Below are 14,305 nucleotides of genomic sequence, written 5' to 3'. Positions count from 1 at the left end.
TCTCTAGAATTGAGATTCCGTTGAACTCATTCTAGTTCTGTGGTTTTACCTCAACAGGCTGCGAGGGGATCTTGAGCTTGGAGAGCGACGCCTTGCCGTTGGACTTCATCTCCCCCATGGTGCTGCTGTGGGACTGGCCACTGTACATCGCTGATGAGGTCTTGGGCTCCACCGTCTCCTGGCCATCCATGGGGCGCACGTAGGCTGTAGGCTTCTGTAGCATGGAGCTGGGCTTGGACATGAGCGAAGGGGGGAAGGCCTGGCTGGAATGCGGGCCGCTGGTGAAAGATGTGTGCACACGCGACGGGGAGTCCCAGTTGGCCTCGCGCTCACGTGGGGACTTGGAGCGGTAGCGCTCCTTGCCGTGGTGCTCAGCACCCAGTGACCGGGAGTGACTGGAGCTCAGAGAACCCTTGGCTGGGCTAGACGTGTGGGACTTGGAGTGTTCTGAGCCATGCTTGCTGGACTTCTTGTGTTCCCGCTCGTGTCTTTGGCTACTGCTGCTGCTACCGCTACTCCTGCTACCGCTGTGGCTGCCCTGGAGGCTGGATCTCTTAGAGGACTGGGAGGACGAGGTGCTGGCCGCTGGGCCTACTGGAGTCCATTTACTGTTCTGGCCACTGCCACCGCCACGCTGGTCCCCAAACAGAGACTGGCCAGACTTCTCCTCGGAGGACGACGAGCCTGAGGGTTTGCCACCGAGTTTTGGAATTGTGTCTCCGATAGGTTCCTTCATCTCGTCGTAGTTTCCAAGCATACTCTGGATACGACTGGACAGTTTATCTTCTTTGCTGGACTGCACATACAAAGAGAGAGTGAGAAAGAAAGAAACAGAGGGTCACCTTCAGGACAGCAGTTAAGCACTTGAATTAATTGCTTTTAGTCTAATACATTAATTAAATATGCTACCCAAACTTTGGATGTATTCTGGTGAAAACTTCTGAAATATAAAAAAAAGAAGAGATTTGAATGTTTCTTATAACATTAAAGAAACATTGACAATGTATTTTTGTTAGGGAAATTATACTATTAGCCCTCTGATATAAAGCTTAAAGTTGAAACAATATTGAGGAGAGGGCGGCCCTCTCAACTAATCACACAAGAGAGACGATTGGCTTATTCAAACTCCCCTCCTGACCAGTGAGGCCATCTGCATGAGGTGATAAGGGCCTTCCATGGCTCCATTAAAGAAGTTAAATCAATCACTCGGAGGGGCTCCTGCTACAGATGACAAGAGGTAAACCACAGTGTGTGTAGCCTATCCAATTTCACATGGGGGCCCCCAAACCGATTCTTTCTGACAGACACCCGTGTGGGGTGGGGAACCATCTGTTATCTGTAGCAGAAAATGTAGAATATGTGCTACACAAAGCTTTGCTGGTCTGGATAGAAAGCAGAGAAAATCCAGAGCCCATTCACTCTAGTAATTGGGTTTGCCTTGCAATATGTTGTGTTGTGTATGTGTACAATGCATAAGTGTGCCACCATGCAAGGCCTACACTTTGATAGAAGGGCTCTCGGTAGCAAAGAGAGCAAAAGAAGTAACACCTAACCCCCATCTTTCACAATTCATGCACCAGTTTTAAACTACATTGACAATGTTATCAGGAGAGAACTTCAAAATGATATAATACACAGTAAAGTGGAGAGCAACATTAAAAAAATGGAAAAGCCATAGGCCCTGACAAAAATACATTTGAAGTGCATATTGGAGTCATTATACTACAAAAGCCATTTAAGATCAGCATTTTTCTGCCTGGGGAAAGATGAACTGCATCTGTGCAACCCGTGTACAAATGTTACCACGCTGCTATAAATTGTAAAAGTTCAGTGGCAGATTTGTTTAGTGGCTCTTTTAAATAAAGAGACGTGGAATTTACAGGAAGACATAGTAAACAAATGTTAGTGGACTATGAATACTATTTATTGGTCAGGACTGATGTTACATAACTCGCTGGAAACTAATCACAAAGAGGCATTCTACTGCCTACATGAGAAGATTGAGTTTTAGTTATCCAGTTGATGTTTCACATTTCTACATTACATGACCCATTTTGTAACTGCATGAGTAAACAAGCGGTGGCTTCTCTAAAAACACACAGGGGACTCAGGGCTCCGAGACCTGTGGAACACAACATGGCTGCCATGGCTGGTGGTGGGAGGGCGACTTCCCTGGGTCCTATTCTTCATCAAAGCCCCTGATTACCTTTCACTCTGCGGGGGAAAGAGACAGCTTGGCTTTCCATGTCGAACTCACCTCTCACCCCTTTTCATTCGCTACATGTCTGGACACGTTCAAAATCATCTGTTGATTGGTCCTCTAACTAAGAGAGGAGCCACTTACCTCTGCTTATATCTGGTTAGTGGCAAAGATTAGACTGAGCCAAGGTCTGAAATCCTTATAATCGAGTTGGTGGGATGGGAGATCTGGCTCTGGCCCACATCAATGCTCATAGAAAATGTGCATCCTTAAACCAACTGCTTTCTGTTGTTTAGTTGACTACAGAGGCCTGGTAAGCATCAACATCAATAGGGGTTAGGTCTACTACTCAACCACTATCTATGATAGGGGACAGTGCCATACAAGCATCCTAAAGTTGTCAAGACTGCATATGAATGCAGGTCCCCTTTAGCTGTGGGATGTTTACTGCCCACAATGATATAGCAATTTGATGGGACAAAAGGACTAGTGGTTATGCACTTACCTCTGGCTCATTGTGAGAAGGACTAAGGAAGGACCAGATTAGATAAAGGGACAGAGGAGACTGATTTGCAGCATGGACAGGGTGGGCATGAAACCTCAGCTTGCAAGACACGGGCCCTAAATTCCTCCTGAGCAGCCAGCAACAGACCTGAGCCCACATTAACTGCAGCTAATGCAATTCCTCTAAACAGTGCACTTACCTCCAACTCTCCCTGCCACTGTTCAGGTATAAAAACACGTAAGCAGTTCTCTGGGTTTAAAAATAGTTATCAATGAATCCTGCAAATCAATCATAGCATAATGGGAATACTTATAGGAGAAGCAAGTATAAACTCTAAGATGTAACTAAATGACAGAAGCAAAACAAAATGAATAACAAAATAAACTTACAACTTTATAAGGTTCAGGAAAGAGAGGGGAGTGAGCTGGAAAGGCCTCTCCTCCCTGCTGGATTTCTTGATTTCGCCTTTCTCTTTCTTTCATACGGAGCACATTCCGGTCTTCACGGTTCATGTTGCTAACAACAGAGACACAGTCACTAAGCGTGGAGAAGAGAAAATAGCAGCTTCCAAATACTTCGGTCTACATTAAAAAACCAAGTGATACTGCAGAGTACACAAAAAAAAGATAGGGGGCAACTTAGGGGGAGGGCATTTTTCAATGGCTTAAAAGGGGAGGGACAAGAACATCTACACACCCCTGCAAGTCTAAAGCGTTATAATGAATGGGTGATCAAAAGCTACTGATTGTAGGCCTATGTGTTGGAAACACTGTGGGACAGAGATAGCACAGTTAAGTCAATGGAATAAATGAAATTAGCATATGAACAGCTAGGCTAAGTAGGCCTATTCACTGCCTTCTAACGACCCACTTTCCTACAGTACATATCCCACCCTCAAAATTATCAATCCAATAACAAGACCACAAATCGTAATTTCATGTTTTTTTTTCTCCATCTCATGAATACAGTGTGTCATTTATTGTAATATAGTCGCTAATATTTCTGATGGCATGTGATAAGCTTTTAGGCGCTAGGTGGCCCGGAGGCAATCTGCCAACAGGACCATCAACATCATTTCTACTAACGGCTTCTAAATAATCACTGCAAGTAGGGCTGGGCGACATATAGAATTAATTATATTAATTTGAATGTATGTTTTTGCACGATATACCAAATGCTTGTATAGCAAGAATCATGTAACAAAATGTTTTTTCTCGTTTTTATGAGCGCTCATGTCTGCTTGTTCTCGTGTTGTCTTTTTGGTCTTGTCTCCTTTGATGCTCCTATGCTGGGTGCGCCTTCCCATTTACACCAGAGATCTGTATATAATGAGATGCTCATGTATCAGCTCTAACAAATGGTAGTTATTGTCCCAAAGGAAGGAAGGCAGGCGACAAGCTTAGGTCAAAAATAAGTCCATTGAAACATCAAAACCTCTCACATCGCATCTTCCTCTTGGTTTACACACACACACACACACACACACACACACGCAGACCCTCCCCATGCCACTCACACAAAGATGAGAGATCACTTCTTCCCTGACAAGCGGTTCCAACTGACTTTTAGCATTTGAGTTTTGGTCCAACAGAATCGGTCATATGGACACCGAAACACATTGAGACATTATATTGTAAAAGAGAAGTTACTCTTTATAACAATACCCTTTTAATTGCCTGCAGAGCAGACACTCCTAAAACAGGATTATCAACAAACATTGATTTTTGGAAAATGTATGCTCAGTTTGTCACGCACGGCATTGTGGTACCAGGTACCGCTAGAAGCATTTTAGCCAAAGACTTATACTAGCTGTCTAGTCTGTTTTAATAATTTGCACTAAGCAGAAGACACAATTGTATACGGATTTGGCTACTTGTTCTCATTCTGAGAAATAAGGTAGGCCATTTGATTTCAACATCAGAACAAAGTGGACACACTGTTTAAACTAGAGGTCGACCGATTATGATTTTTAACGCCGATACCGATTATTGGAGGACCAAAAGAGCCGATACCGATTTTTTTATTTATTTGTAATAACGACAATTACAACAATACTGAGTGAACACTTATTTTGACTTAATATAATACATAAATAAAATCAATTTAGCCTTAAATAATGAAACGTTCAATTTGGTTTAAATAATGCAAAAAAAGTATTGGAGAAGAAAGTAAAAGTGCAATATGTGCTATGTAAGAAAGCTAACGTTTCAGTTCCTTGCTCAGAACATGAGAACATATCAAAGCTGGTGGTTCCTTTTAACATGAGTCTTCAATATTCCCAGTTTTAGGTTGTAGTTATTATAGGAATTATAGGACTATTTCCCTCTATACCATATGTATTTCATTAACCTTTGACTATTGGATGTTCTTATAGGCACTTTAGTATTGCTAGTGTAACAGTAAAGCTTCCATCCCTCTCCTCGCTCCTCCCTGGGCTTGAACCAGCAACACAACGACAACTGCCACCATCGAAGCAGCGTTACCCATGCAGAGCAAGGGGAACAACTACTAGAAGGCTCAGAGCGAGTGACGTTTGAAACACTATTAGCGCGCGTTAACTAGCTAGCCATTTCACTTCAGTTACACCAGCTTCATCTCGGGAGTTGATAGGCTTGAAGTCATAAACAGCGCAATGCTTGACGCACAACGAAGAGCTGCTGGCAAAACGCAAAGAAAGTGTTGTTTGAATGAATGTGTACGCGCCTGCCTACCACCGCTCAGATACTTAGATATTTGTATGCGCAGTCAGATTATATGCAACACATGACACGCTAGATAGTATCATCAACCATGTGTAGTTAACTAGTGATTATGATTGATTGTTTTTGATAAGATAAGTTTAATGCTAGCTAGCAACTTACCTTGGCTTACTGCATTCGCGTAACAGGCAGTCTCCTTGTGGAGTGCAACGAGTGAGAGGCAGGTCGTTATTGCGTTTGACTAGTTAACTGTAAGGTTGCAAGATTGAATCCCTGAGCTGACAAGGTGAAAATCTGTCATTCTGCCCCTGAACAATGCAGTTAACCCACCGTTCCTAGGCCAGCATTGAAAATAAGAATGTGTTCTTAACTGACTTGCCTAGGTAAATAAAAGGTATAATTAAAAAATATTTTTTATTTTATTTTTAAATCGCCAAATCGGCACCCAAAAATTCCGATTTCAGATTGTTATGAAAACTTGAAAATCGGCCCTAATTAAATCGGCCATTCCGATTAATCGGTCGACTTCTAGTTTAAACAGTTGAAGACAGACACAAGGGTTTGTTCAAAACAATTCAACTGTTCTGCCTTGTTAGCTAGCAAATAGATCCAAGTTGGCTAAACTTGAAATATAAAGATTCCTATGAAGATTAGATGGCTACTCACTAGCATATGAGCTTGTGCTTGAGAGATTGTTGATGAGACCGTGTTCATTTTCTATAATGCCTGCAACGTGAATGTGCATTAAGAATGGTTCTGGTTAAATTTATAACGAAAAATGCATTTTTATAGAAAAACTTGGAAAGCGAGAACAGTGATTACAATAAAAAGCAGGTTAAACTATTTTGATAAATAATTTTTAGTAGTAGCCACCCTTTACACACTCTTGGCATCCTCTCAGCCAGTTTCATGAGGAATGCTTTTCCAACAGTCTTGAAGGAGTTCCCACATATGCTGAGCACTTGCTGGCTGCTTTTCCTTCATTTTTTTAATATATATTTTTATTTTACCTTTATTTAACTAGGCAAGTCTGTTAAGAACAAATTCTTATTTTTTTCAATGACAGCCTAGGAACAGTGGGTTAACTGACTGTTCAGGGGCATGACGACATATTTATACCTTGTCAGCTCGGGGGTTTGAACTTGCAACCTTCCGGTTACTAGTCCAACACTCGAACCACTAGGCTACCCTGCCGCCGTCTAACTCATCCTAAACCATCTCAATTGGGTTGAGGTCAGGTGATTGTGGAGGCCAAGTCATCTGATGCAGCACTCCATCACTCTCCTTGGTTAAATAGTCCTTAGCCAGCCTGGAGGTGTGTTTTGGATCATTGTCCTGTTTGAAAAACAGATGATCGTCCCACTAAGCACAAACCAGATGGTATGGCGTATCGCTGCAGAATGCTGTGGCAGCCATGCTGGTTAAATGTGACTTCAATTCTAAATAAATCACAGTGTCACCAGCAAAGCACCCCCACACCGTCACCTTCATGCTTCACGGTGGGAACCACACATGCTGAGATCATCCATTCACCTACTCTGCGTCTCACAAAGACACGGTGGTTGAAACCAAAAAATCTCACATTTGGACTCATCAGACCAAAGGACAGATTTCCACGGGTCTAATGTTTATTGCTTGTGTTTCTTGGCCCAAGCAAGTCTCTTCTTCTTCTTATTATTGGTGTCCTTTAGTAGTGGTTTCTTTGCAGCAATTCGATCATGAAGGCCTGATTCACGCAGTCTCCTCCTGAACAGTTGATGTTGAGATGTGTCTGTTACTTGAACTCTGTGAAGCATTTATTTGGGCTGCAAGCTGAGGTACATTTCACTAATTAACTTATCCTCTGCAGCAGAGGTAACTCTGCATCTTCCTTTCCTGTGGTGGTCCTCATGAAAGCCATTTTCATCATAGCGCTTGATGGTTTTAGCAACTGCACTTGAAGAAACTTTAAGTTATTGAAATTTTCCAGATTAACTGACCTTCAGGTCTTAAATAATGGACTGTTGTTTTGTCTTTCCTTATATGAGTTTTTCTTGCCATAATATGGACATGGTATTTTACCACCCCTTCCTTGTCACAACACAACTGATTGTTTCAAAAGCATTAAGGAAAGAAATTCCACAAATTAACTTAAGGCACACCTGTTCATTGAAATGCATTCCAGGTGACTACCTCATGAAGCTGGTTGAGAGAATGCCAAGAGTGTGAAAAGCAGTCATCAAGGCAAAGGGTGGCAATTTGAAGAATCTTAAATATAAAATATAGATGTTTAACTTATTTGGTTACTACATGATTCCATGTGTGTTATTTCATAGTTGATGTCTTAACTATTATACTACAATGTAGTAAAAAGAAAAACCCTGGATTGATTAAGTGTGTCCACACTTTTGACTGGTACCGTGTGTCCTTCTAAACAGGAGTTCTATTATTGTGGCTTCAAAAACAAAGCCATTTGCCCTTGTATTCCATCTCTAGTGATTGGCGTCCATGTTGTAGAGTGAACAGCGATTCAGAATAGGTCTAACTACTGTTCACAGTGAACTGTCAACAAGATGATTTTTTAAACAAAAAACTAGGCCTATGTACTAAGAAGGAAATGTGCTCAATATCATAAGAGGTCAGGCATCACCTGAAAAGTGGGTTCTAATGGAGATCTCCATGAAGTGAAAGGTTTAGTTGGTAGTTCCTCAAAAATAAGCCAGCACTTTGACATACAGGCCTACCCCTCTCTGTTGCTTTTAAGGGTATAACAACAAGTTAAGGAGTGTTGAAAGAGTAAGATTAACCTGGCCTGTCCCCCCACCTTCCCTCAAAACACAGGGCACAGCACCTGATTAGACTAGGCTATATAGGGCATATGACAAATCCCTGACTGCTCAATACACTATAAGCTACAGGATTGAGTCATCACTGAACGCAGATGGTTTTCTACCTTCCATTAACCAGGAACAGAAAATGCCCCAGTCACAACTGTCACAACTGGTATGATACGGTCATTTAACGGTTACAACTCCATTTACACCACTCACTCACTCTTATTAACCTTCACATAAGGAGTAGGCAAACCTAACTAAAATAGTTCAGAAACTGATGGTGAGGGAGGGCTGCCATTTGAATTTGTAGATGCAAATGACTCCATTCGGGATGGGCCTTGAGTAAATGTGTGAATGGGCTGTTTAATCAATACATTTGATCACTCAGCTTTGTTTATGTCCTGGCTCTCTAAACGCTCCCCTCGCCATTAATCATTAATCCATTCTAATCACCGCTGTGTATTATGAGGCAAGTGGGGGCTTAAGGCGTCAGCATACTTCAGTTCGACTGGCGGCTAGGTGAACAGAATGGGTGTGCTCGCATACTCCCTTAAAAGAGCTACGCTTTAAAAATGAGGGGGGGGGGCATTTTGAGATGCGTAGCAAGTATATACTTCCTCAAAATAGTCCAAATGAATTTAAGATCACAAGAATGACAAGAAATCTGTCATTAATTGACATTTTTGCTGAGGAGATCTTAGTCGCACAATTTTACATCTAAGATGTTTGGTGCAGTACTCAATGAAAAACATTGCTTGAAAACGAGTTGTCTCATTTAATGACAACAAAGACTTTATTGAATAATCACTACTATTGACCAATCAATGACGAAGGGCCGTATTATTCTGCTACCAACTTTGGCTTGCCTCAAGAAAAAGATGTGTGCGCACGAACAGCCCCAAAAAATCTGGAATACAAAAATGTAAAAAACAGGTCACAAGATATTCTAAGATGTGCAAACTGTTCCAGATGGGAAGCAAGCGGACGCCTTTAGAGAAAATTGGAAGAGCATCAACAACAACTCTATTATGAGTGTCAATGGCACCTGTGCATACATACCAGTAGTCAAGTGTTAACAGTAGACTACTCACCACTACCGAGCCAATTTAACAAAGTATGTGAAACTAGAATGAGGCCTAGCAATAACTTTGACTCAACCATGCATAAATTGAAACTTGAACAAGGCACTGTAGCCATATGCCCAACCAGCTGGCTCTGATCTACATTACTAAAGAAGACAATGCTACCAAACAACTGGGTGATTCTCATGAAACAAGTTAACCACGGCAGTAGAAATTTAGTTAGAATGCCATGGTGCATCTGCAACAATCCAGTATCATTTTTTTGCTACATTATGCCAGTGTCGTATTTGAAATAATTTAACATTTCCATCCCCATATTCTCATTACCGAAATGCGTCCGGATTATGTTCAGGTTATTTTATACAATTATACTTCAAATAAAAACTCACATATTTGAGTAAGACAAAAATACATTGCTGCAAACTTTTTCCCTCTGCCCCCATTCCACCATTGGGGAACACCCCTGACGCCTACCATAAAAGCTGTCAGTGAAGTCAACAACATGATTTTACTGTTTTACATATATTTCCACACTATGACGTTGGAATAGTATTGTGAAAATGATAAGTGTAAGAGCGGTTTGCAAAGACCGCCTGAAATGTAGGCCCATTTTCATGGGATGGAGTATTGGCGTTCCATGGTGACATCACCGTGAGGTAAATTAGATAATAAACCAATAAGAAAGAGCGTTCCAAACCTCTCTGCCAATAACAGCTAGTTCTCAGTTTTCCCCTCCCCACTTAGACCACTCCCAGACAGGCCTAGTAATATTCTTGCTTGAGATATTGCCCTTTGCGTCAATATCTTTACGAACCATTTTAATTGAAAACAAATCACAGTATGGTACTTAATTGTTACCAAGAAATTATTTAATATTGAGAAACAGATGCATTGGACCTCTAAGATTAGTTAAAGTAATAAAAAGTATCTTATTTCCCAAATATTCTAGCCTATGAAAGTGTTGTCCTAAAGTTGTGGCTTTCAAAAATAACAAGAATTAAAGTCTATAGCATAAGCCCAGGTATAGGCTATTTTCAATCACAGCTTAATGATAGACAAAACAAACAATATTATTTTCATTTTACATTAGAAGGCTAATAAAATAAAATAAAGTATACCGTTCTAAAGACGGAAGACTGCTTCTATCTAGCCCATCATGTCACTACGGTAAGACAGCCCGTTCCTCATAAAACTGTCACTGCTCCATGACAGCGAGCCACATAGACACCAACCTGCTCCATGCTGAAGCTCCTCAGCCAGAAAGGAATATTGGAAAAGATTTGCCTGCAACACTTAAACTATCATTCGTTATGATTCGTCCAGTTGCATTCGATTTCACACTATAGCCTAAGTGCCGTTTTAGCAGTTTGTTACTTTTTCCACAAAAATGTTTTACCAAAAAAAATGGTTGGCCAATAGGGGCCGATAGCATCTTCTATCAATGTTTTATGGGTACATATTCACGATAAGACAAAGATTGACATCGCTTAACCCTAATACTAGTTGAAGTTCACATTAAAATATATTATTTATTACGTATAAACCATGTTTTATTACGTATAAACCATGTGGACATGTTTCTCATCACGTAACACTTTCAAGTTCCTGTAACATCTCCAAAATATTTTTTAACAAAGTTATTCAGTCATGCATGATGCATCATCTAGAGGAGTAATCCTTAGATGACCACAAGTGCATTTCATTACTTACATGCCTTCTGAAATCAGGATATTTTTTCTCAAAACACCCCCTTTACCACACTTGACCTTCTCATTACTTCAATGACTAAAAAGCTCAAATTGGGAAAAACCCAGAGAAACATTAATTTACCAACACGTAGGAATGAATGGGCTTTGTAGATGTGGTCAATTGTTTGCTAACTCATAATGGCAGTCTACAGATTGAGAATCACCTGGATGATTGAAAGACAACATGACAATGTCCCCACACAAAAGTGCATGAGTCGTCACCCAATAGTCATCTTGACCCTCAGTGGTTTCCATTTTTATCCACCACTTGTAGGTCTTCCATCCCTGAACTTATTTTTCTCTCTGTATCAACGACTACCTGTCCAGTACAAATGTCTTGGAGTACAGAGGTTTCTAACTGTTCCCAATGTTGGTAAAGCCACCATGGCCAGATGCACAATATGCATAACTGTAGTTTGTGTGTTTTAATTAACTTTTTTTTTTTTTTTTTTAAATCGGAAGAAAAATAACATTCATGCTCATGTTCATTGAATATTAGGGATCTCAACATATTATCCCCATGTGTTTCAACGCAAACCGGGCTTAATAGGAGCATACTGGGCTCAATTGGAACAGGGATTTATAGTGAAAAAGAGGATAGAAAAGTCTTACTTGTAAAATATTTGGAAACCAATGGTTTAGGGTATGAATATACACTATAGACTACAAGTACGGATCATATTGAACAACATTGCTGTTTGTCATTTACATTCTGTAGAGGGAGTGCTTTTTGTGACACTGTACCCTTTAAGCCCACCTGAGACAGTCACATTTACAAAAATGGCATGTATAGCAATGCAAGGTTAATTTAACAGTAAAATAGGAATCCATTCAAAAATGTAATCTATGAATGACTGAAATATATTATCTGGTTATAGTTCACCAAGTTGTTGTTACTGTGAGACTGACATGCAGGCATAACTGCTAGTATGAAAACTCCATATTTTCAATTGGCAAAAAATAGTAATGAAAGCTCATGAAATATGCTATCATGTGCACGTATCACCACATTCATCTCTTCATTTTAGATGAAGTATGAGAAGGTAAAATCTGGAAAATGTGTAGGGTAGCCTCAACACCAAACATATTTTGCAGCTTTGAAAATTGACCATTAGTGGGCACTTACACATAATTGTCAATAACGTAATACAAAATCTGACTAACAGAAAAAGTTTAGTTTTTATCTATACTGAACAAAAATAAAATGCAACGCCCTGTTTTTCATGTGCCGAAATAAAAATATCCCCCAAAATTTCCTTGCACACAAAAACCTTATTTCTCTTACATTTTGTGCACACATTTGTTCACATCCCTGTTCGTGAGCATTCCTCCTTTGCCAAGGTAATCCATCCACCAGACAGGTGTGGCATATCAAGAAGCTGATTAAACAGCATGATCGTTACACAGTTGCACCTTGTGCGGGGAACAATAAAAGGACACTAAAATGTGCAGTTTTGTCACACAACACAATGCCACAAATGTCTCAAGTTGAGGGAGTATGCAATGGGCATGCTGACTCCAGGAATGTCCACCAGAGCTGTTGCCTGATAATTCAATGTTCATCTCTACATAAGCGCCTCCAACGTCATTTTAGAGAATTTGGCAGTACGTCCAACTGGCCTCACAACCGCAGACCACGTTTAACCCAGGACCTCCAGATCCGGCTTCTTCACCTGCAGGATCGTCACACCAGCGACCCGGACAACTGACAAAACTTTGGGTTTGCACAACCAACATTTCTGCACAAACTGTTAGAAATCATCTCAGGGAAGCTCATATACATGCTCATCATCCTCACCGGGGTCTTGATACAGTTTGTCATTGTAACCGACTTCAGTCGGCAAATACTCACCTTTGATGACCACTGGCACGCTGGAGAAGTGTGCACTTCACGGATGAAACCCGAGCAGAGAGCAGACAGCATCTATGGGGTTGTGTGGGCGAGCAGTTTGCTGATGTGAACTTTGTGAACAGAGTGCACCATGGTGGCGGTGGGGTTATGGTATGGGCAGGTATAAGCTACAGACAACGAACATTTTAATTTTCCAATGGCAATTTGAAGGCACAGAGATACCGTGACGAGTCCCTTTGTCATGCCATTCAACTGCCACCATCACCTCATGTTTCAGCATTGATAATGCACGGCTCCATGTCGCAAGGATCTGTACAAAATTCTTGGAAGCTGAAAATATCCCAGGTCTTCCATGGTCTGCACTCACCAGACATGTCACCCATTGAGCATGTTTGGGAAGCTCTGGATCGATGTGTACGACATCGTGTTCCAGTTCCCACCAATATCCAGCAACTTTGCACCGCTATTGAAGAGGAGTGGGACAATTCCACAGGCCATAATCAAAGGAGATGTGACGCACTGCATGAGGTAAATGGAGATCACAATTGATTTATTTCCTTATATGAACTGTATCTTTGAAATTATTGCATGTTTCATTTATATTTTTGTTCAGTGTAGTTTTTCATTTGAATCCAAAGATGGAAGTGGGCTTAAAGGGTTTGCTTACCCTATATAGTATTAGTTTTCTATGTTTGACAATTAGCATGGAGCTGCAACTCAGAGTATTGTTTCTTCATCCTATGTAATGTATTCTCATTCATTTTTTTCCCACCGTTTCAGATAAATTAGTCATTGAAGTTGTTGGATTATCATAATAGCAGGAATAACGCCATCTGTAAACGAACCTGTAAATATCAGGATGTAGGATGGGACATAATCCCAACAACTACAATTACTAGTTTCTCTGAACCGGAAAAGAAAAACGTCACCAAATTCACAGAGAATACCTTACACAAGATAAAGAAACAATACTCAGAGCCGCAGCTCCATACTACTTGTCAAACGTACAGAACTGATACTATATACTCAATATTGGTGTGAGATTGGAGTGGGGTTAGGGTGGCTTTTGACCACTTATTTGGATTCCTCATGCCTTACTCATTTTAAGAAAAAAAGTTTGGTCCAAATCGGATGGAAGACTGCACCTAAAAACTCTTTTGGTGTTTGTTTCAACAAATACCAAATGTTAATTTTTTTGTGAGGAATTTTCCAAAAAGTCAACTTTTGACTTAAATGCATTCACATAATTACAGTACGTATACTAAAATAAGGGGTATTTTGGGATTAACTAACGACAGTTTGATGCATTTGGTTACTGAATCTATAATAGAGCTTAGTACAGTTTTTTAACAGGTCCTTCTCTTAGTGATCCAAGAGGAATTATGGCAAGTGATCCAAGATACATT

At 40.6% G+C, this 14,305-nt stretch overlaps 1 protein-coding gene across 6 annotated transcripts in view; it reads right to left on the bottom strand.

Annotated features, from left to right (window-relative positions):
- LOC135548810 (AF4/FMR2 family member 4-like) overlaps window positions 1–14,305 on the bottom strand; it is a 36,110-nt gene that overhangs the window by 14,456 nt on the left and 7,349 nt on the right. For 2 of the 6 annotated variants that reach the window (XM_064978747.1, XM_064978746.1), the window contains exons 2-3: window positions 3,095–3,221; window positions 50–796 (exon numbers count right to left, since the gene is read on the bottom strand). In XM_064978747.1, coding sequence (XP_064834819.1) covers window positions 50–796; window positions 3,095–3,217 — 870 coding nt within the window. In that variant the 5' untranslated portion in view covers window positions 3,218–3,221. Of the gene's footprint in view, window positions 1–49; window positions 797–909; window positions 941–3,094; window positions 3,243–14,305 lie in introns of those variants that run through there. The other 4 variants (XM_064978750.1, XM_064978749.1, XM_064978751.1 and 1 more) reach the window with 3 other exon arrangements.

This window comes from Oncorhynchus masou, chromosome 11 (genome assembly GCF_036934945.1).
Source record: "Oncorhynchus masou masou isolate Uvic2021 chromosome 11, UVic_Omas_1.1, whole genome shotgun sequence".
NCBI lineage: Eukaryota > Metazoa > Chordata > Actinopteri > Salmoniformes > Salmonidae > Oncorhynchus > Oncorhynchus masou.
This window is presented reverse-complemented; position numbering and strand designations above follow the sequence as displayed.